The 22,928-nt window shown below is 37.8% G+C and overlaps 1 protein-coding gene across 4 annotated transcripts in view; it reads left to right on the top strand.

Moving 5' to 3' along the window:
• The window catches only part of PCDH7 (protocadherin 7), an 810,835-nt gene that overhangs the window by 47,825 nt on the left and 740,082 nt on the right, over positions 1-22,928 (top strand). The window contains exon 2 of one of the 4 annotated variants that reach the window (XM_085642304.1): positions 372-3,289. The exons of the other annotated variants lie outside the window; for them this stretch is intronic. Within the exon in view, the coding sequence (XP_085498430.1) occupies positions 372-407 (36 nt within the window). The 3' untranslated portion in view covers positions 408-3,289. Of the gene's footprint in view, positions 1-371; positions 3,290-22,928 lie in introns of those variants that run through there. 4 annotated transcript variants of the gene reach the window in all.

Raw genomic sequence — 22,928 nt, 5'->3', positions numbered from 1 at the left:
TAATACCAAGGGTCAGATATTTTCTGAGATACTTTAAAATTAGATAACATTTATGATTGGTTTCCTGACATGTACGCTACTTACCACTGTTTATGAAACTTTATCTGTCACCATTTGCAAAGTTGGCTCTGCAGATACTGGCTGTTGCATCATTACCAAAACTACAGATTTAATATTTACATCATTCTGCTTGAGCTAAGTAACAGCATTCAGCTTTCATGGCTAAAGAGTGATTTTGCAAATGTAATACTGACTGTCAGAAATGGCAATAATTGATTACATGACATGTTATAATTCTTATATCAAAATGTGAATCCTCATTTGTTGAGGATAATTACGCTTGAAACTGAAAGACCTCTATTTATTCACAGGTCACTGCACACTCAACCTTTCAACCTCAGCCGTGATCGTGAACGATATCATTCTCACTGAGATAGAAAGTGTACTTTTCGGACAACTTTGCATATGGAGTGACGATAAAATATGGTAGTAGTTGTACACTACTGTCTAGAGCTCAGACGAGATCAACAAGTCATTTTCATCTGGAACTCTGGGAAGCCTTGACACCAATCATTTATTAAAACAAAATTTAATAACTTTTGCACAGTGAGATACTTAACAATCACGAGCTGATTAAAAGGACTGTGAAGTGGAAGTCAGACCTGGAAAATCAAAAGAAGCAGAAAGACGCTAAAATGTGGTAACACACTATATTCTGTATTTATTACTTATGGGTCTTATTAGATCTACAATCTATGTTAATGTTTGTAAGTGCTATTGCTACTGAACACTTTATTGTATGGTAATGGCAATGTGATTTATTACATATGCCCTCTTGCATACTGGACTTTAAAGACCACAAATTGGAGAGCCTGACTATTTCTCCAGAAATAAGATATATTTTTTACCAAAAGTGCTTGAAAATTTGCATATCGTTACAAATATATTTACTATATGTGTATATTTACTTAACAGAATGGGACATTTACTGTTTTTGATTCACTTGGGTAAACTACAACAGAAAAAATGTGATCTGAAGGCATGCATGTTAAAATAAATGCATTACTGTGCTTATAAAATGTACTGTATTGCTAAATAGATAATTAATGGCAAAGAATAAAAGAAAATGGGTTCTGCTGTATTTCCCTTGATGTCCAGAATTTTATTAATAAAATGGTAATTTATTGCTTAGTTTTCCCATATTGTTTTGAATTTTACAGATACATAAAGTATTGGATTTATAATGCCCATAAGTGTTCTATTTAAAGTTACTTTGCAATGTGACCATGCATTTAATATTAATGCCACACATGTATTTTATACTTTATGTCACCAAAATATGTTCCAAATTTTTTTAAAATATTTCTGAGACTGCACAATTTACTTTTGATGCAAATTATCAAGGACAGATTATAATATTTCTATTACAATGTTGTATTCATAATAGCTTCAAATTCATATTTTGTGAATTGTTTATTGAACAAGATTAGTAAGGATTTCCCTTTGGCCTTCAGAATATTGTTTTATCAATCATTAAATGTTATTCCAACAATGATAATTCATACTAGGCACACTGTTCTTTCAGCAGAACTACCCAATGGTGGACAATTACCCAACAACATCCCAAATATTTTGCCCAAATGAAAATCTTTGGAACTGAATATCAGGTTACATATGACATTCAACAGTATGGTAACTCCAAAGTACAAGTTAACTTTTTCTTTAAAAAAGAATGTTTAAGTATTTGCCTTGATAAACAGTACTATTTCACTGACAAATGTATGTGTTCAAACTTCCTCGACACCACACATGAAGGTAAAATAATCATTCAAATAATTTTCTAAAAGGTAATCTACAACAATTGCAAAGAGTGTGAAATAAACACAACCAAGTAGGCACTAAGCACAATTTTGGATGCTTTTAAAGTAACTGTATTCTTTAACAAAATAAAACAAATATGGATACATGTTTGGCATGTATATTGCATACAAATTCTCTTCTTTGCATGAAAAACTAATAAAGTAGCCTAATTTAGTGGAATAACCATTTAAAGTATTGAAATGGTAGGGAGGCCAGTTTACAAAGATTTATTTTTGTGAGTAGGGTTTACATCCAAAATATCTGCAGTAAATCACATTTTAGTTGAGAGTAAGTCACACTTAGAGCAATAGGATTGTTAATAGTGAATCAGACTGATAGATTTCTACATTCTAAGACACTTTCTTAGAATTGCTTACTGAATACATTGTACACAGACCCTGATAACACAGCTTAGTAATACAATAGAGACATTTTAACCTTCTGCAAAACTAATGATTCAAAACTATTTGATAAACTCAGTACTCAGTATCAACATTTTTACATTGATTGCTTACCATAAGCATGTTCCTTTTTATGAAATTTATCATTCCAAACAAATAAATGCAATGCCCATAAACCATACATTACACTATGTTACTACTTCAGTCATAAACACATTTATCGAGCAAACATGCATTCCTGTGCCTGTATTTATTTCTCAGATTGAGAGCATCATTTGACAATCCATAAACATTGCCAAAGCATGAAATAGAGGGATTTTGTCAGAAGCATGTCCAGTATATAATAGGCCAGCAAGAGCGTTACAAAAATGAATAAAAGCAATTGCACATTTGATTGAAATTAACATCAAAACACTTTGTTATACAAAATGCTTGCAAATCTTTAAGATATATGCTACCATGTGACTGGAGAAACTACCAAAAAGGTAAAAGAAATATGGTGATTATGAACATCTAAGTTTTGCACTGTCTTTTCAACAGTAGCAAACAATTCGAGATACTTTCTTTGGAGGAGAGTACAAAATGAGAAATGTTGTCACATAATTATGAAGTTTTGACTTTAACATCTGCCAGAGTGGCAGGATTGTTTACATTTGTGATCTTGCCAATTAAGGGTACTGATTAATCTGATTTTACCTCTGAAAGACATCAATAAGGATAGGTGCAAATATTTCAGCAATACAACATAGCATTAAAATATATATACACCATACATGCTTTTAAGAAAGTTGTGTCTAGCCCTCCTATTACCTATTTTTTTACACATTAGATTGACCTATTCCTGGTGAAATTATAAGTTTTGGGCTGTAGGGCTAGCATTTTGAATTCAGTTTGGGATTTTACCTACTTTGGCTGGACTGTACTTTGAACTTATGTTGAATGGCACATTTTTTGTAGAGAATGTACTGAATACTTTTTACAGGTTTGAAAATGGACCTTGGTGCACCTTAATAAACTCTGCATGACCATCTTGTGTACTGATATTCTTCTGACTGTGTGTCTGCCTCACCAGAATCTAGTGCTAATAAAGCAAATGTGTTAGTGAAATCCAATGCGATCATGGCAAAACCTAACCTGCTGACATTGCTATGGAATTTCCACTTGTCAGCCTGAATTGACCCAACCCTCTAACATGTAGTACACCTTGGAACAGTCCATCCTAGAGCAAAACACATAATTTATCATTTAGTGGTACATCATTTGTGTTTAACAGCACACCACAGATATTTGATCTGACCATGTAATCAATATGCAGTCAAACTGACCCTTTACAACCAAACAGAACAGTCACATACAGCAAAACCTATCTTCGAACGTAAATTTGTGATTTTGGACACCATTTCAATCAATATATGGCTCTGCAGAGCCCCCAATCCAAAAGTGATTTACGACTCTAAAGATATTCGTTTCGGGACCATTATGTTTAAAAACAACTCGCCTTTATCCATCCGAAAAGAGTCACCAGACAGGCTGAGTCTAACATGGTATAGTTTCAATAATGATACCACAATCATAAGCATGAAAAGAAAATGCCTCATGTTGGTGCTTAATATATAGAAGAAGAGCAAACACTGTAGGGTGGACACCATGGTTTGCAATTTGCATCTGTGCCTTATCCAGAGTACTTCTGGCTTAAACCTTATTTACTTCTGAAATTCAGGAGTCAATCCGAAGTACTAAAAAAATAGAATACCAACAAACAGAAGTGAAGCAGACCCTAAGGCACAATGTATAAAGCATAGTAAACTGTTAATGTGGATTCATAAACTTCCTTCTCATAGATGCTCACAGAACATGGCAGCCATGAAAGGATTAAATAATAGCCATCATCCAATGGATACCTCACACACCAAATGCATGTCAGGTGATCCTTTGAATTCTTCAGCAAAGGAAGTTTCATTCATATCGGGAAATTAACAAAATACAGTTCGATGCTAAATGACATGTTAGGTAAAAATAGAAAACTTTACAAAGACTATGAGAGGAAATAAATAGAAAAAGACCTGGTCTTTCTTCTGGATTGACTTAACATCTGATGGTCTATTCAATGCACAGTCCATAATGGCTCCCAAAATAAAGTATCCTGCCAGTGGAGAGTTGATGACAATTATTGGATGTGTGAATCATCATACAGTATTAAAGTAATTTACAATGCTACTTTGTTAATATCTTGTCCTTCACAGTGCGAAACAGCCAAATAATTGTAATTTCTTAATTTATGCCTCATATAGGTCACATAAAACATAATTCTGAAAATCATTCTGCATCATATTTGAGACCCATAATTTGGTGTCATATGTCTCTTTCCTCTATTATTCCCATACCCAAGGGAAATAATATCATTAACTGGATAACTTTTCACAAACCAGAATTGATCACTTCAAAAATGCATTAACCATCCTTCATTACATATTGTTGCAGTTCTAATGTTAGAATGCATTCACACCTGCTATCATACAATCTAGAGTAACTTATATTTTCATCATATCCACTAATGATGAAAAATAAGTCCAGGATACATAAAGCAGCTCATTACGTTATCACTCAAACTAAATGATCCTTTGTTGGAAAACTTATATTGATTAAAGAAGATAACATGGTTCAATATTCTATTATTTATACATTCATTTCACTTGCGTGAACTATACATCCACTTAACAAAGCAAAAATATTGGTAGAACAATTTATATGTTCCTATTTGAAACCCCATTGACATTTCAGGAAATAAGCTACATTGTTTGTAGAACTTCCAAGTCACACACTCCATACAAACCTCTTACCCTCAACAATTACCCACTAATAAAAATATCACACTTGATTGTGTATTTTAAATAAATCAGACAAAGGATGTGATTTAGAGTTTGGTGGATGAGCCACTCCATTACAAACACAATGGTTATTCCATCCACCATATTACAAGTGCATTATATCTAATGGAACCTGTAATCCAGCGGATGGGATATACGTTACTTTTGTGATGGAGTAACCTGACTGCCAAACTCTAAATCAGGCCAAAAGCTACTATAATGAATTGTACCTACTGAACAGCAGCCTAATCAAGTTCTCCTGTATGTAATAAGTGTTTACTAATCAGGAAACTAAGAACTCTTCCTTTACACTCCTGAGAAACAAACATATTCTCACACATGACAGTGGTACTGATAAGGCACTAAACCTTATATCTAAAGTAGTACAAAGTCTTTTTCCAGCACTTACTCTAAAGGAACTTTAGACATGACTCCTCAAAATGTTAAGTGTAGGTGTGGGCTGTCCTTGTAGCACTCAGACGAATAACTAAGCCAGGAGTACAATAAGGGCATTCAGCCAAGAAGTACATAGTAGGAATAACCTGCCCAAGGCAATTGTGCGTAAGGCCTGGGCAAAATACTGGCTCCGTTGCCTACCCCTATGCGTAGCAGAGGTTGATCATTCATGGAAGGTTGGAGCATGAAACAGTTGGATGTGGTATATGATACAAACAAACGTTCATTTGCAAAAAATAAATGGTAAAGTGAGGTCATAGTTAGCTTTGGTTATAACACCTAAATCTAGGCTAAAAAAAAACTTAAGAAATTCACTGAAAAAAACACAGTTAGGTGACGTTATCTTTGCACATTAAAACTGAAAAATACCTCAAATTAGAAAGTTTTGATCAGGGCCGCAATCCATAGTTTGCAGAGTAGCCATTAAAATCAAAGCTTGCACACCAAAGGCATACTTATGATTTCACAACATGATGTTCACAACATTTATGCCATTAAGTACCAATACTTAAAAACCTCAACATAATTAAATAACAACATAAACAGAACTGATTAATTATTATTACATTCATTCATAATCAACTCTTTCATAGGGTAACATGACATGTAATTGCATATGAAAGATGATTTATGACATTTGTGATTGCATCTGTCATATCAAATGTTAGCCTACTAGTGCTGCATTTGGTGTGCATGTTATGGTTTGGCTTTTTTGGTTTAGTTTCAGCTGTGTTTTAAATGCCACACAATACCCTTCTTTCTTACTATTTGGTTCACTAAGAGTTTTCTGTGTGTATGTGTAAAATGCTCCTAATTAATTCCCTCTTTGTGCTTGTATATTCAAAGCATCATAGAGATGATAAGTTGCAAAGTCTTTGGAATTAGGCACGAAGGTCACATTAGAAAGTGTAACTTTACACCATAATAAGGGCAAACTATCTTTGAGCTGCAATGGAGCAATTTAACTTTTAACTGCTGGCATTTAGAATAAAATGGCCACTTACGTATAACCCATTTAACTTACATTTCTGTTTATACACCCCAATGTTTTTTTTTTAAATTAAATATCATAAATAAAAATGCAAACATAATTTAATTAAAATACATATAATTGTGATAGTTGCATTAATTTTATTGGTCCTTTTCTAACATTTATTTGCTTGAACTAATAATTACTCTCTTCCCCACTTGGAGAACATCTTATCTGTTGTTTATTTTAAAAACATAATGCGCCATTGGTCATACAGTTGAGCATCTTAATCATTTACATAATCAAGAGGATTGCAATTTTGGAATCACCTTGCTCATGTTTCCTAATAGGGTTAGGTTTGTCATAGACGTGTGCAGGTACACATGACATGACAATCAGCACTGATAATCCGCAGATTATAAACTCCTCTTACCTATTTTTCAGAAACTTAAATGATACTTTTTTATGTTTAGATTCATGTAGGTGCATTCACTGATCATAAAATAAAAATTTGTTTGGTTAATGGAATGACCAAACAAAATGTGAAAAATATCCATCAATGTTATATATATGTATTTTCTACATACAGAATTCGGTATATCCTCAGACTCTTATAGATTTTACTATTTCGGGTTGATAAGGTCCAGCTCTGGAAAGAATAAACAACTTTTTGTAGTTCATTGTTTTACTACAAATAATTTAATCAAATCAAAAAACTAGCCAACAAGTCAGCTTATAGTAAAACAAAGTACACATTCACTGACACATCAATTGTGGCACATTATAATTAAGAAATTAAATAAATATATAAAGAAAAGGCTCAATTTACATTACTTCAGTGTTGGGGTTAAAGATCTCTAAATAGACAACAGAATCAATTTGAATATATAAAATGTGCACATTATCTGTGCTTTACATTACATCCAAATCGCAAAGGTGAAGTGTACTATTACAACTGGAGCATACAAGACTGTTATTACTCTCAATGGTGAAGAAGTTGGTCCGCAAGGCAAAACACACTAGTTGAGAGGTCAAACTCTTGATGATGGATGTTTGAAAAATAATATAAACTTGAAGTAGTCATCAGAGTCATTTAGCCCAATTCTCACAGAAAAAAGATAATATAGATTTACTAATCTTTTGAGATTCACAAACTCTTGTTCACTACATTTATAATTCCATAAAATGTTTAGAGTTCACATTTATTGTCCATGGACATAATCCTTCCTTTCTTTTGTCTTTAATTTTAAGCTTCTACAGGTGTGATTCTAAATTACTCTAGATGGAAATTAGTTTTTTGATTTGTATAAATCCCATCCATTTAAAAAATATTTGTTTTGAGCACAGTCCTCTTCTAATTGAACTCTTATTCCATTCTTTCATTGAAGTTTGATGTGTGGATTTTGTGAGTACTCCAATAGGTTTTACAATCTTAACATGTTTTAAAGTCTTTCCTAATCTAATCACTGTGGGAAATGTAGCCACTCTTTCTGACTTTCTACATATATTTGTGCTCTTTGCATCGTTAAATCTTTGCAAATTCTGTTCAACAGTATGTGTGAAACTGGCACTTTGAGTTTACATGTTTATTCAACTTAGCTAGGGTTGCCTTCCAGTCGCCTATCAGCACATCTCAATATTTATATGCACTCTTAACGGCTTAACCCATACATTCCTTCCCTCACCATTCAGCTTCTTTTTGTGCAGGTATAAATGTAATGGTGATGGCATGCCGGTGCAACTCTTTTAGGTTCCGGCAGGCTATATAGGAAACTTTATAGTGTATTCTTTCCTTTTTTGGAAGCCAGTGAAGATTTTGCGTGAATGTTGAAATGTGGTAGGTGTTATTGAGTCCCAGATCGGTACCAACCATGGATGGCAGGGGATAGTCCGTATTATCGAGTCCAATGGTTCTACGTCCTTTGGGGCCTATGTATGTGTTAGTGAGTGAGACTTTCATCAAGTGTACATTTAAAAAATCAAAGTTGTAACTAAGTTATTTATTGCTCACAACATCAAAGCATGGTAGAATGTGTATCACTGAGATCTGTGACCGTGTAGACTCTGTCTGCTGAACTTATGTATGTGTTGGCTAAACAAATCAGAAGTGACCAAGGCCCCATTGATAGGTCTATTTTTGGAATGAAAGAATATTCAGATGGAGGCTGATTTCTTCCTTCCCAACTTTGCTGTCACTGAGGACCCTGTGAAGGGCTAGCAGTGTGGATTGTTTTTTCATAAAATCTGACGAATTTCGTTCTCAAAATGCAGTATTTGAGAATTTTTTCATGCACAAACCACGTTGGTGCTATTAACACTTGCATATTTTGCACACCATGTAATAGGGCATAACAAAGGAACACAACATAAGTGCTCTATTTACAGCTATTGACTTCTTGCAATCACCCCTCTGCTATTACCATTCTACCTTACCTACACAGTCATAATGATTCAAATAAATTAGGGTATGCCATTTTCACCTCTGGAACATTATCATTTGATACAACAGTCGTATCATGAAATGTTAATTTCCAAAGAACTGATATAAGATTGTATTAATGGTAAAAGTGGGACTCCTGTTAAATGGAATGGAGACTTGTTAGGAAGCTATTTCAGGCCTTTCCTACATTTCTTTTTGTGGAAAAAGGCCAAGTTTTAGAATATGCATTATATAATCAGCTGAAGTTTAAAAAGCCCAAATACACCCTTCATTAAAACTTGTCTTAATGCTAATAAATATTATATTCAATTAAGACATTACAGCTATATCAGTAACAAGTGAGTGGAACTCATTTATATTTTTCTATTGTTCTCATGAATTGTACCCAATCTCTCTGTGCATTCTGTAATTGAATACTTAACATGTGCAGTGAAAATGTGTTTAAAAAGATAATTCAATTTTGGGATTTAGCTAATTTACAGATAATTATCTGAATTCCAACATATCCTTGGATGTTGGATATCAAAATTGGAAAACTATGTTTTTCATACTCAACCTTTTTTTGTCTAATATGTTGGGGCAAGAAGAGGATTCAAGATCTCAAGCTGAAATTACTTCTCTAAAGTTACTAGTGACTATCTATGATAGGTAGACAAACAGACAGACAGACATACAGAAAGATAGATAGATAGATAGACAGACACTTAGCTTGATACCAAAAATGTGCTATCACTTATGTATTCATTAAGGCAAGGGCAGGCAAGCAGATTCAGCATTTACTTGTATGAGGATTTTTTTGAGGAATATCGGTTAACATTCAGGTAAAGAATTAAACACGCTTTGTGTTTGATAGCAATGTAGCTCCCATAGGACTGTACATGTGCATTTTCCAGAAAACATGCAAATAAATGTTTGATGATGATGAATAGATTTACTGTTCTGTCACATGGCCTCATTCAGAGAGCTAAGTAGAATGTCTTGTAACTGTTATTAAAGTCCAACAACTAACATAGGCTATTGTAACCCTGGGCTGGGCAATACAATGCATGACCAGATTAACAAAGCCATATGCACACCCGAATTCAACTTAGATGCATTTGACACAATTTACAAGTGCAAGTCCAAGTTAAATATTCCCAAAGCATGGCTATGCTTGCACACAGAATCTTGTCTGAGTTAATCTTTCCCCAGGGGCATGAGCGGATGTTCCAAATTTTGAATGCCCTAGGTAGTTTGCTCACTCCTACATGATAATGCGTTTGTGGGTATTAACAATCTTCTCAACAGCCCATTCCTATCTTGGACAAGTTCAGATATTTACTTCTGCCAAGGGCACAGGAAGACTTGAAACCAGAATCAGCTCTGACCAGAATTTGCCTCGGGGGCATGGTTATGTCATGGAATCCCCATTCTTCTCTTAAGCCAGCCCCCTAGATCGTAGCCTATTGTAACAATGCCAGGGTATCAGAAAGGCCTTTCCAGCCCAGGTCAAAGGCAGGAGTTAATGTGTGCCAAGGGTGACAAAGGGAACCACACATTGGTAGGGCATTAGATAATGGGGTGTGTCCTTGCTCCGCTTCTTTTTAATCTCTTTTTAGCTGATCTGCCAGGGGAGCTGGACAGCTGTGTATCCCACACTCCAAAATTAAGAAACAAGCTATTGTCTAACTTGCTATATGCTGATGACCTGGTTTTAATTAGTCGGACACCAATTGGTCTTCAGCACCTTTTAAATACAACAAGCAGTTTCTCTCACCAGAAAGCCCTCAAACTAACCCTCAAGAAAACCAAAATGATGGCGGTTAACTATCACAAAAAGAATAATAATAGCCGGTTCCTAGATGGCCAACGTCTGGATCAAGTACAGAGTTATAAATATCTGGGAATACTAATGGATCATAAAAGCTCATTCAAACTTCAGCTAGAGTCCATGCGGAGAAAGGGAACTACAACATATTTAGCACTGAAGTCACTGAAGAGACGGCTCCCCGACCTCACGCTTGATCCTTTTCTATAGGTCCTGAGGGCCAAATTGTTGCCGACACTGACATATGGGAGTGAGGCTCTTAAAGGCAAAGACGCAGCAGTTCTAGATGCCATAATAGCCAACTCCTATAGAGCAGTCTTCCATCTTCCAAAATATGCCTCTCCGGCTCAAATACGGCTGGAATTTGGGGTCCAAAGACAAACGGTGGAAAGAAGAAGTGCTTATGTTAAAAGTTGCCATAAAATCCGAAGTGCTGAGGCAGGATCTCTAAACTCCCACCTCTGGAACGCCTTACTTCATCAAGAAATATGCTCCCTAGGGATTATTGTTTGACTCCATTCAGTTTTTGGGCCTGTCTGATCTCTTGGCCGTTCCAACAGATCATCTTTCCTTCAAAAAAGCAGTGAAAAAAACAACATCCATGTGATCGGTTTTAGAAGACAAAGCAATTCTTACTAAAAAGGCACACGGCTGGATAGTGCATAGTGACTATGCAAGGCCCAAACCCCAAGCCTACTTGAGTGCAGGAATCAAAATAAGAATGAAGGAAATCTTCCTAAGGCTGCGTTTGGGGATAATTGCGATTAAACCCCATCTCCCACCATGGGAAAGGAAAGGAGGCTTTCCGACTTGTCGTCTATGCGGAAGCGGGAAGGAGGAAATTATTCATGTAATTTGCCACTGTCCCAATTTAAAGGATATAAGATGCACCTTGTTACGTCCCTTTTTCAGGTATTACGGCATCCGGTCCTGTAGGCACGCAGTGAAGCTTTGCTTCAACCCTGTTGACGTCCAGCTTAACTGTCGGCTAATAAAATTCTTTGAGACGGTAACCAAGAGACTTAAAAACCTGTTGTTATCTGAAATACGTTAAAGATAAGAGTACAAGGGCTTCTGGAGGGAGCTCTGAAAAATGGAAAATGAATAATAATACTTTATAGTTGTACCAGTGCTTTTTACTTATTGCCCAAAGGATAAGAAAATGCTTCTCATATGCAAAATTAACTTCATATCTTACTTTATTTGCACTCGCACTTTAAATTACCAAGCCTCTAATTTGAACAATGGACCTGGTTAAGCTGTGTCATGCAGCTTAGAAATTAATGGTAGTTATTGTCAGTTCAGCACTACCTGAAATACATACATTTATGAGTACTGCCTTTTAAAACAGCCAATTTCACAAACTGGGAATGTTTTATTGATGATCCTTTTTAATGTTGTTTTTAAATGTAATAATTTGTGTACAATGGAAAAAAATGTGTTATGTATTTGCAAAGATTTTAATGAATCAAGCAAAAATAAACATCTAATTCTTAATGCCCTACCAATGTTTGTTTCCCTTTGTCACCCTTGGCACACATTAACTCCTGCCTTTGATCTGGGCTGAACATGCCTTTCTGACACTCTGGCATTGGGCTGGCTTAAGAGAAGAATGGGGCTTCCATGACACAACCATGCCCCCAGGGCAAATACTGGTCGGAGATGATTTTGGTTTCCGGTCTTGCTGTGCCCTTGGCAGAAGTAAATATCTGACCTTGTCCAAGATAGGAATGGACTATTGAGAAGTTTGTTAATACCTCATTGTGTATGCCTCGAACATACCAGGGCCATGCACAATCTTACAAAAAAGAGCTCTTACCAACTTGTGTCTGCACTGTGGAAAGCACACCAGTGAAACGTGGACTAGAGGTTTCAAACCACTAATCTGCCTTTCACTACAGGACGCCCAGCATCAATGTGAGAGCTGAGATATGCCTCCACTCAGTTTAGGTGTGTGAATGCACCTGCTTTCAGGGGCAGCCCGGGATATCCATGGTACCCCTGATTCCTTCTCCAAAAGTGAATGGGGCTGTACTACACTGCAAAGGAATTCCTTCATTCACTTGGGGCCATGCTCCTTGTCATCACCTGAACACAAAATGTTTACCTGCATGAATGGTATCACAGATGGGACCTGACAAGTCTCTGAAGCTTTTTCTCTAATGCAGAAGGCCTGGTGAGACACAATGACAGAAAGGTAGAATATATTGAATGCATACATTTATAAATACGCATAATACAGAATTATATTATAAACAAATCACTTTTTACATAGTCTCACACAAGGAAATCAAAATTCAGCAAAATAATTCATTAGCCATGCCATGCACGGGGACAGAAATCCAAGTGCTGGCATCTCAGCAAAGGTTCCCCGTTGCATTCTGGTGAACGCAATCTATAATAACAATGTAAAGAAGTGTTCACCATCAGTTGGAGATTGCCCTTCTTTAATAGGAAGCAGCAGATCTCTTAAGGTTAAATCGATAATTTAACCATGCTTTCATTACAATTAACCTTGCTGCAACTTAATATTGCATATTATTATGTCTTGCCTACCATACAGCTTTTGTCCATATGTAGCAATAACCTCAAGTGGCTCATTTAGAAAACGTATGGTGGACTTAGAGCTTGCTTATTGCTTACCATTGGTTGGCTTTATTGCCACTCTGATTGCTTGCTACTTATTCTAAAGCATGCCTTCCTCTCCTTGTACTTATCAACAACTGGAGCATAGCCTCTTTAATATCCCTTTGATTGGCCAACATGTATCCTTCCACTGCTCACATTTATGGAACTACTTGTTTCATGTGCTCATTCCCTTCCTCAAATATCTGACCTATGGACTCTGTATAGTTCCCTTTCCCCAAGCTCGCACATTGCTTTCTTGTCTCCCTGGCTTTTATTAATTTGTTTTTGACCTGCCCTATGTCAGCATCAAGCACCTCTGTTGATCTATTGCCCACTTCCTATTCCCGTTGCATCCCCACCACCCACTGCTCCTCCATTGCTTCCAGACTGTCTGAAATTTCAATTTTTATTAATTGTATTTTTTTGGGGAGTTCCAAATAGCTGCCATTTGCAGCCAAACTGCTACAGAAAGTAAAACGTAGTTTGGCACTACAAAAAAATATATTTTTTTATTTATAGACGCAATGGCATTTGCCATCTAGAATTGATAAATAAACAATGCACTCATATCTTTTCATAGATGTGTTAATGCCTAGTGATACCTTCAAAAGTGGCCAGGTTTTTTCCTTTTTTGCATGACGCTTTTTACACATGCTGCATAGCTTTGGCAAACACAATAAGTCACAAAAACGAAACCTACTGGGTTTAAAAATACTTGTTAGTTCTTGTGTTCCTTTTGCTTGGCAATCTCCACATCCGAGTTAAGGCAACAAATGCAAATGATTAAAGAAATGATCTAATGAACACGTAGAACAGGAAGAAAGTGCTGTCTAGATTGCCCACAATACAGAATTACATTAGGAACACATTAATTCATACAAAGACTCAGTCCAGCAAATCTAAATTCAACAAAGCGATTAATTTTCTATGATGCTACATATCAAACGCAGTCCTGTGTTCCATGATGAAAGGGATCTGAAGAGAAAATAAATAAATGTTGACCACTGGGGTGAATCAGGAATTGCTCTGGACATAAATTGTGACCATATCATGTAATTATTGTACACCTCGGACAACATTGTCTTAAACAATTGCTTACACCTTGAATGTCAACGCCCTTCATATTAATGAACATCGGATAGGCTTTAAAAATATCTTGTGGCATCTTTACACCTTGCAGGATTTGATTTGACAGTGATCCTACTTGGCACGCGATGATTGATTTATAGCTCTACAACCACCTGCCTTGTAAAAGATGAGACTCGAGAATTTCCGAATTGTGTGTTTTTAAAAGTTGTGCATTTAAATTTATAAACTGTAATTCTTTGATAAGAGAAAAATGCACATACACTGCAAAAAACAATACTCCGAAAAGATAAATCTTGTACTCTTGCAGCTATAAAGAAACGAAGGTGATGCAGTAAAACATTATTGAGAAATATGCACAATATTGAAAAAGATTGTTCGTGTTGGATATCAAACAGAGTCACAATTTTAGGAATCTTGGTGATCTTGCGGTATTTTCCTATAAATTATTACAATTATTATTGCCAAAAAAGTTAATGTTTTGTTATGTCTTCCTGAAGATTTCTCTGCCCTTACATTTACATGTTTACATTTTGTTTTATGTTTGCCTTATAGTTGGCAATAGGAATTATGCATACTTTTGAACAATTGTGATCGGCAGAGCATAAGATACAGTTGGTTTAGGTCAGTCTCTTGAATACAGTTTGAAATGTTAAGGTTTCTATACTTTTAAGAACAAAGTATTTTGTTAGTTTTTTAGATTACGCAATGATTTATAATTGAAGGTAACTAAATGTTAACGACTTCCAAAATAAGCATGCACTCATTGACATACAGCAAACTTCCCTAGTTCTGGTATTGCATCGTATCATTATTTTTCACTTTAATATTGTTATTATTTTTTTAATTTTACATAGTGAACATGTTCCTGGGGCATTAAAGCTCTTCACAGATCAACATACAGTCGAGATGTACCACAAGCATATTACTCTCAAATTGGGAATACCAAAAAGCAGAAAAGTTCCTCCTCAAAAGTGTAAGACGAAACTTACACGTGTAACATACTCACAGGTGTTTGTTGACTGTGTGAATAGCATGTCTGTGTTGATATTAGTATGAATTTCATATGCTTAACAGTGATTTCTATAGAAGTGTTTGCATACGTTCTTTAAAAGGTAAAGTGGAGGAGAAAATATGTGCAAGTCTCAAGTGCCCCTAAAAATGTTGCATCATTTGTCTGGAGGAGGAAGTTTCTCATTATAATCATCTCACAGAAGAGAGAATCTTTCCTGTTTCCTTTCAATGATTGTTTAGGACGAAAAAAACGGAAAATTCAACTTGTGGCATGCCTATCACTAAAAATGAAAATGAGCGCGCAATAAAATAACTGAGTGTGGCAACAATCTGTAGTTATCTGTGTCCTACGCAGAATTTTCCTATACAAAATCCTTCTTTGATAAAATATGCTGAACTGGGCATGTGAGCCATAATTGAGTAAAAATAAATATGGTGCTTCAATAAAAACTGCACATATTAATAAAAAGAAATCAAGTACATTCCATTAAGCACTCTATATGGTGTCTTCTGAAATGTGTAGGAATGTGTATTCTGTGTAAAAATGTAAGTATTGTTTTGTCAATGAATTTTACACATACACATATCAAGATCGTTCGGGTAGCAGGGCAGCAGGGCAACTGAGTATCAGTCCTTCTTGCAGAGTAAAACAATAGTCCTTCTGAGTCTTCCATTGGTTCAGAGTTGTACTGAAGAGTTGGGTCTAAGGGGACACTATTTATACCCAGTGCCCTCTTTGAAGTACAAGACATTTCTAGAGAATTCTCTTTGAAGTTCTTGAAGTTTCCTGCCACCCATGTCCTGGCTCGAAGCTGGCTGCATGAACAATGCAGCGGTGACAAGCCCTTTGTGTGAAGGAAGGGCACAGTCTATTCAGTTGCAAGTGGGGCTGTGCCCAGCTCTGTCTCCATCCTACCAGTTAAGGGCCTATCCAGGCACACCCAATCCCTCTATTGTGTAGCTGTCTAAGAGGAATAAACAAAGTCCAACTGCCAACTACACCCAGTTATGTGATCCAAGAACAAGCTGGAGGCACCAAATGGTTAGGGTGAGAAAATGCCATCTTTCTAAAAGTGGCATTTTCAGAATTGTAACTTAAAATCCGACTTTACCATTAAAGAAGGGCTCAAATCACAATTCTTTAGACCCAAACTTGACTTTCCAACCTACTCCGACTTGAAAGTTAGCACTTATTAAATGTAATAAGACTCCCAAATGTTATCCTATGGGAGAGGTAGGCCTTGCAGTAATGTAAAACAAATGTAAGAGTGTTTTCACTAACAGCACATGTAAAAAGTAAAAGTGCATGTCCAACATTTAAAATACATTGCACCCTACCCTATGAGCTGTTTAGGGACTATCATAGGTAGGACTTGTATGCATTACACAGGAAGGTTTAGGCCTGGCAAAAGGTTTATTTTGCCAGATCGAAATGGCAGTTTAAAATTGCACATGCAAGCTGCAATGGCAGGCCTGCAACATGTCTAGAAGACTACTTAAATGGGTAGTGCAATCCACAATCAATGCTGCAGGCCTACTGGTAGTGTTTAATTTACAGACCCTGGGTAAATGTAGTACCACTTTATTAGGGACATACAAGTAAATTAAATGTGCAAATTGGGTTTAAGCCAATTTCGCCATGTTTAAAGGAGAGAGCACAAGTACGTTAGCACTGGTTAGCAGTGGTAAAGTGCACAGAGTCTTAAAAGCCAACAGAAACAGATTAGGAAACTAGGAAGGTAAATGCACAGATGTTGGAGATGACCCTGCAGAGAAGGCCAAGTCCAACATGTCCCCCCTTCAGCCAAAAGTCAGAGTAGACTGATCAACACCTTGATGGACTTCCCTGCTTAGATGATAGAATATGGATGAAGGCTGTGTTATGCATGGGCACTTGTCAGTTCTAGACCTCTCTCTGCTCAGTTGGATTCCTCTGTCTACACTCTCCTGAGCTAATGAACTGACCCATGGGACATACATCTCATTACTCATTTGAGAAGCACTTATATTAACTTGCCCACATATATATCCCCGTAGGACCACTGTACCACCATGGTCAACGAAGTGATGTAATCCATTCCATCCCTTGGATCATTAGGAAAGGAACATACAAAGGCCACGGTTGTACGACGGTTAAACGCTGGTAAATACATCGCATGCCTTTGCCTCGCATTTTTTAGCACGCATGTTTTTACCGTGGTTATGCTTTCACATGGCATGACAATACCATGCATGGTTTTTAGATTTAAGTCTCCCCACCCCCCAACGTACCTTAAATACATGGTATTGGCATGTGATGCAAATGCATATTCGCAATAAAAAGATGCATGCTAAAAAATGTGAGGCAAAGGCATGTGATGTATTTACCTTATTCTGAAGGCTGTTTCCCAGAGGCCACTGATGGCCATCCAGGGTTCTTTTGACCTCTGAGGTTTCTCAGAGTGGGGGTGGTAGCCACCTTACTTCCACTCTACCTCCCACCAGTTCAGGGATGGTATCCTGAGACTGACTTTTTAGCCCATGGTCTGTCTCCTCAGGCTGAACAGTTGACACGGATTAGCCATTCCCCCTGCCCCTCCATCTGGGCATCCATACCCTCCACTTTGGAGTGGTACCCCCAGAAAACTGAGCTTTCAAGATGCCATGGGTGGCTGCCACTCTCAGCTCTCACTGTGGAGCTCCTACCAGTGAATGGTTTCTTGGTATAGAATAGGTACTCTTGCTTGTGCTTCAACTGTGAGCAATCTAAGCATCAGTGTTGGAAATGGGGGAACCCTGAGCCTTGCCCCCATAACCTCCCTTACTATTCTTTGAAGGGGCATGGGAATCCTTTTTCCCTTCACTATACTGGGACCTGAGTGGGTCACTGTGTACCTCCCCCCAAGTGTTTGGGTGGAACCTGAACCACCCTCCTCAAGATCACTCCTGAGTACCTTCCCAAACACTCTGGTACTAACCCAAAGGTCTCCCTTCTTTGCAAACTCTCTGGCGTTAGTAAGCTTGCAGTCAACCAGGTGTTGGCACAACTGTGTGAAACAGTTCCTGAGCAAGTGTCCTCTCAAAATTAGATCATACAGCACTTCATAGCTACTCAGTTGGCTACTCTTCACCCAACTATTCTGTGCCTTACAGGAGAAGTCCAGAAAATCAACCGAAGACGGGCCAGTAAGTCTGTGACTGCCCCTAAACCTTAAGCTGTATTTCTATGGTGTAACACTAAACTTAGTGATAAGGGCTGCTTTCTTGTGGGTGTAGGTAATCTGGTCAGCCACCTCTTAAACCAACAGGATATTCCTCACTACAGATGACATTCTGAGCATTTTGCCTCACCTGCTACAATTACTTGGGCAAAACATACCTCATACTCAAAATAGGGAACACAATGAGATCAGGACTCAGAACCTTATTACCTACCTCATTAAAACCAATTATTGAATTTTGCATAAGTACCTAAAGCAAAACAATAACAAACCTTAGTGAGTATTTGCATCTTGTCTGGTAGAGACCGGAGGGAGAGAGGCTTGGTGCAAGAACTGCAAAAGATCGGCCCCTTGCCTTTGCTCTGCGATACCTAGGGATACACAGGAGGTTGGGCTTGGAGGACCGGAGAGTTCTTGCAAGAAAATAGTGATGAAGCAGGTCAGGTATGTATCTGGGACCCCTTTTGTGGAGGGCTCTGAGAGTGATCAGGAGAGTGCTGAACTTAATCCTGGAATTGACAGGAAGCCAGTGTACTTCTTGAAGTCCTCGTCTGATGGACTGATGTTGTGGGATGTTCAGAATAAGCCTTGCTGTGGCATTTTGTACACTTCAAAGTGTATCACATTATTTATGATGCAAACTACACATAGATTACACAAAACAAATGCCCTGTGTGTAGCAAGGTCTCCATGTTAATGGATTAAAATATAACTATACTCAGTCAAACACAATAAACAATATATCCATTGCACACACATGATGGAGAAAGGGCATACCCTCAACATATACTATACTCTAACTACAGTTTGAACACAGGAGGGCTTGCGACTGATGAATATGAATACTTTGCAAATATGACATCAAATTATAACCAAACGAGGTCCCTTAACAGATAGAAATATTGGTATGAATACGTCTCTAAACACACATTAATTTTTGTGTTCAAGGGCATTTAGTTTTTATATCACATTTATGGACTGATTTATATTTAGCCTTTTGCAATCTTTGTGCAACTACTGTACACAAATATTTAGGAGTCTGTGGATGCATACTGTCGTCTGCATGGTCTGCAATTCTCAATTTTATTTGAAGGTGTAAATGTTTGCAGATCCTGACTTTATGAGCCAGGATATTGGCATTTACGAAGTACGAATTGGGCCCACAACGCATTGCTTGACTATATTTAACGAAAACAAGTACAACTCAAATAATAAAAACAATATTCAAAGTCACAAGTGGAAAAACTCTTCTGAAGAAGAAATTATCCAAGACTGTCACTTGAAGAGCATATGGTTTTAGTCAAGTTACTTTCTTTTTTAAGCATTTAGGAGCTAAATAGAGATACAATCACAAACAACAAGGTGGTATTCCTTTCCTTGAAGGGTCGTTGTGCTAGCCTCCATATTGTATATAATGTTTGCAAGTCAAATTTGTTGATGAAAAGTGATGCCTATACAGTAGAGAAAGAAATTTGAAGTAGGAAATGTGTCCAGGTAAATAACTCAAACCACCAACTCAAAACCCTAATTATGCTCCTTCTTTTTCCCTGAGGAGAGTGGGTGTGTAGACCACTGTACTTGACGTAAAATGAATTTGTACCCTTGGGCCCATGAAAAAGCGAATAAAATCGTTTTGTACACTAAAATATCTGCAAGAATGTTACTACTGACAAAATGTATAGTCTTAGTGATTTGTCCTTTTACTAGTTTTGTTAATGGCATACGATCAGGCCGCATACTGCATTTTTCTGATTTTAATTGTTCTGAAGTTTAGCTTGTCAAAATCTTTATATACCTAGTGATTGTATTTAATAGAAATGTTTAAAAGTTTAAGGCCAGATGCTAAATATTGACTGGTATTTCATGCGAGAGACAACAGTTTAAAGGACCTTCAGATATTGAAAATACATGCACTGATACTTTTTCCAATGAAACATAATGTGTGCTTTGATGGTATATTAAAAAACAAGTGCATTTCATGAGCTATTGGATGTCTTACATTCCCTCGGATATTATAGATTGTACACCCATCTAATACCCCACAGTTTCTAAGTGAGAAATGTAGAGATACACTTATCTTTTGAGCGGAGTTTGGATTTTTGACGCAACCATGTGTATCTCCGGTTGTTCAAACCTTTGACTCATTTTCATCCAATATGAATGGGTGGCTCCAGCCTTGCTTGAATGTCGATAACATATTCAAATTGTCATACGGGCTAGAAGTTAGCTTCTGAAAAGGAAGAACCTTTAAAAATATTATTATTTTGTGTTTATGTGTATGTGTGTGCATGTGCATATACATATATATGTATGTGTGTGTATATATGTACCACCATGAAGGAAGTAGTTGCTAGTGGCAAAGAACTCAAAAAGAGCCTCAATAACTACCGAACGCAAGGCATTATCAGTAAAGAGGAGTTCAATTTTCTGAACAACGAATTTCCTGTACTACCGATCCTGTACTTTCTGCCAAAGGTGAACAAAGGGACATTACCGGTGCCTGGGAGACCCATCATCTTGGCACGCAAAAGCCTCTGCGAAAACATATCTAAATATGTTGAATACTTTCTGCAAGAGCACGTCATGTTATGTTATGTTAACAGGAACTTCTAAAGCGCACGGTCACTAGAAGGTTTCATGGCGCTGATCTTGGGTAGTGTCAGGACGAGAAGAGCTATGCGTAGACTTGCTCAAACAACCAAGTCTTATGCGCGTTTCTGAACCCCAACAGGTTGTCGCGCATCCTAATTGCTAATGGTAAGGAGTTCCAAAATTTAGGGGCCAGGTAGGGGAACCTGCCCCCTCCCTGACGTTTGAGTTTAATGACAGGGGTAGTCAGTAGTTGGAGATGGGCTGACCGTAGGTTGCAGAGTGGGGCATGCTTTACAATCATGCAGCTAATGAATTTGGGGCTCCTACAGTGCAAAGCCTTGAAGATTAAGCATCCTGTCTTAAAAGCTGCACATTAGGCAATGGGTAGCCAGTGAAGTTTGGATAGCAAGGGTCTAGCAGATTGCCATTTAGGTTGTTTGTAGATTAATCTGGCTGCCTGGTTCTGTGCTATTTGTAAGCGTTTGAGTAAGAACAGAGGCAGGCCGAGGTAAATAGAATTTGAAAAGTCGAGACGGGAGAGTACCAGAGCTATCACAATCTGTATGAGGGCTGAATGGGTCAGCAGATGGGCGATCTTCCTGATTTTACGCAATTGGAGAAAACAGGTGGAGACCACTGTCCCCACCTGTCCTCTAAGCTAAAGATCTGCATTTATGGTGACCCCCAGGCTTTTAACGGAAGGAGTGGGAGTGGGGGGGTCCTAGTTCTGTCGGCCAATAGTGTGGGCCCCAGGAGATCTCACTCTTCCCTGGCAAGACTAGTTCGGTCTTGCCCGGGTTGAGTTTAAGGTGGTTAAGATCCATTCAACACTGAATGTGAAGCATAGTGGCTTGGAATCCAAGGACTGAGTCCGTGGAGTCCAAGGTGAAGACGAGCTGAAGATCGTTAGCATAGTTGAAGGTGGTTATCTTTCAGTTTTTGAAGGAATTGATCAAGGGCATTAAAGAGAGATTGAATAAGTGTGGGGATAGGGACGAGCCCTGTGGTACCCCACATGTGGTGGCGATCTTAGGAGCAGTGAAAGGGCCAAGTCGTGCTGCTTGTGTTCTACCTTCAAGGAAGGACTTAATCCAGTTGTATACGGGGCCCTGTATGCCGGCCTGTTCAACACGGTCCATCAGAATTTTATGGTCGACCGTATCGAACGCGGCCGACAGGTCCAGGAGCACCAAGGCCTGAGGGACGCCCTTGTCTGCGTTTGCTCTCAAGGTGTCCAGTACCGCGAGGATTACAGACTCAGTTGAGTGAGCGGACCGAATGCCAGCTTGGTTTGGCTCTAGGTGTTCTGACTGTTGGATGAAATTAGAGAGGCACCTAGCAACGTGGGCCTCTAGAATCTTGGCCAAAAAGGGGAGGAGAGAGATGGGGCGATAATTGGAAGGATTCTGGGGGTCAGCCCCTGGTTTTTTTAATAGAGGGACCACTATTGCGTTCTTGAATGCACTAGGAATCTTACCCTGTTAAAGAGACCCGTTTCGGAAGGGAAGCACACTATGGAAGGGCCGAAAAGGCATCCCTTAGAATGTGAGGTGGGCAGCAGTCGTTAGGGGAACCAGATTTAATGCGAGTCATTAAATCTGATAGGA

The sequence above is a fragment of the Triturus cristatus genome, chromosome 2_2 (assembly GCF_964204655.1).
Source record: "Triturus cristatus chromosome 2_2, aTriCri1.1, whole genome shotgun sequence".
NCBI classification, from domain to species: domain Eukaryota; kingdom Metazoa; phylum Chordata; class Amphibia; order Caudata; family Salamandridae; genus Triturus; species Triturus cristatus.
Note: the sequence above shows the minus strand (reverse complement) of the source record. Positions and strands in the feature narration are given on the sequence as shown.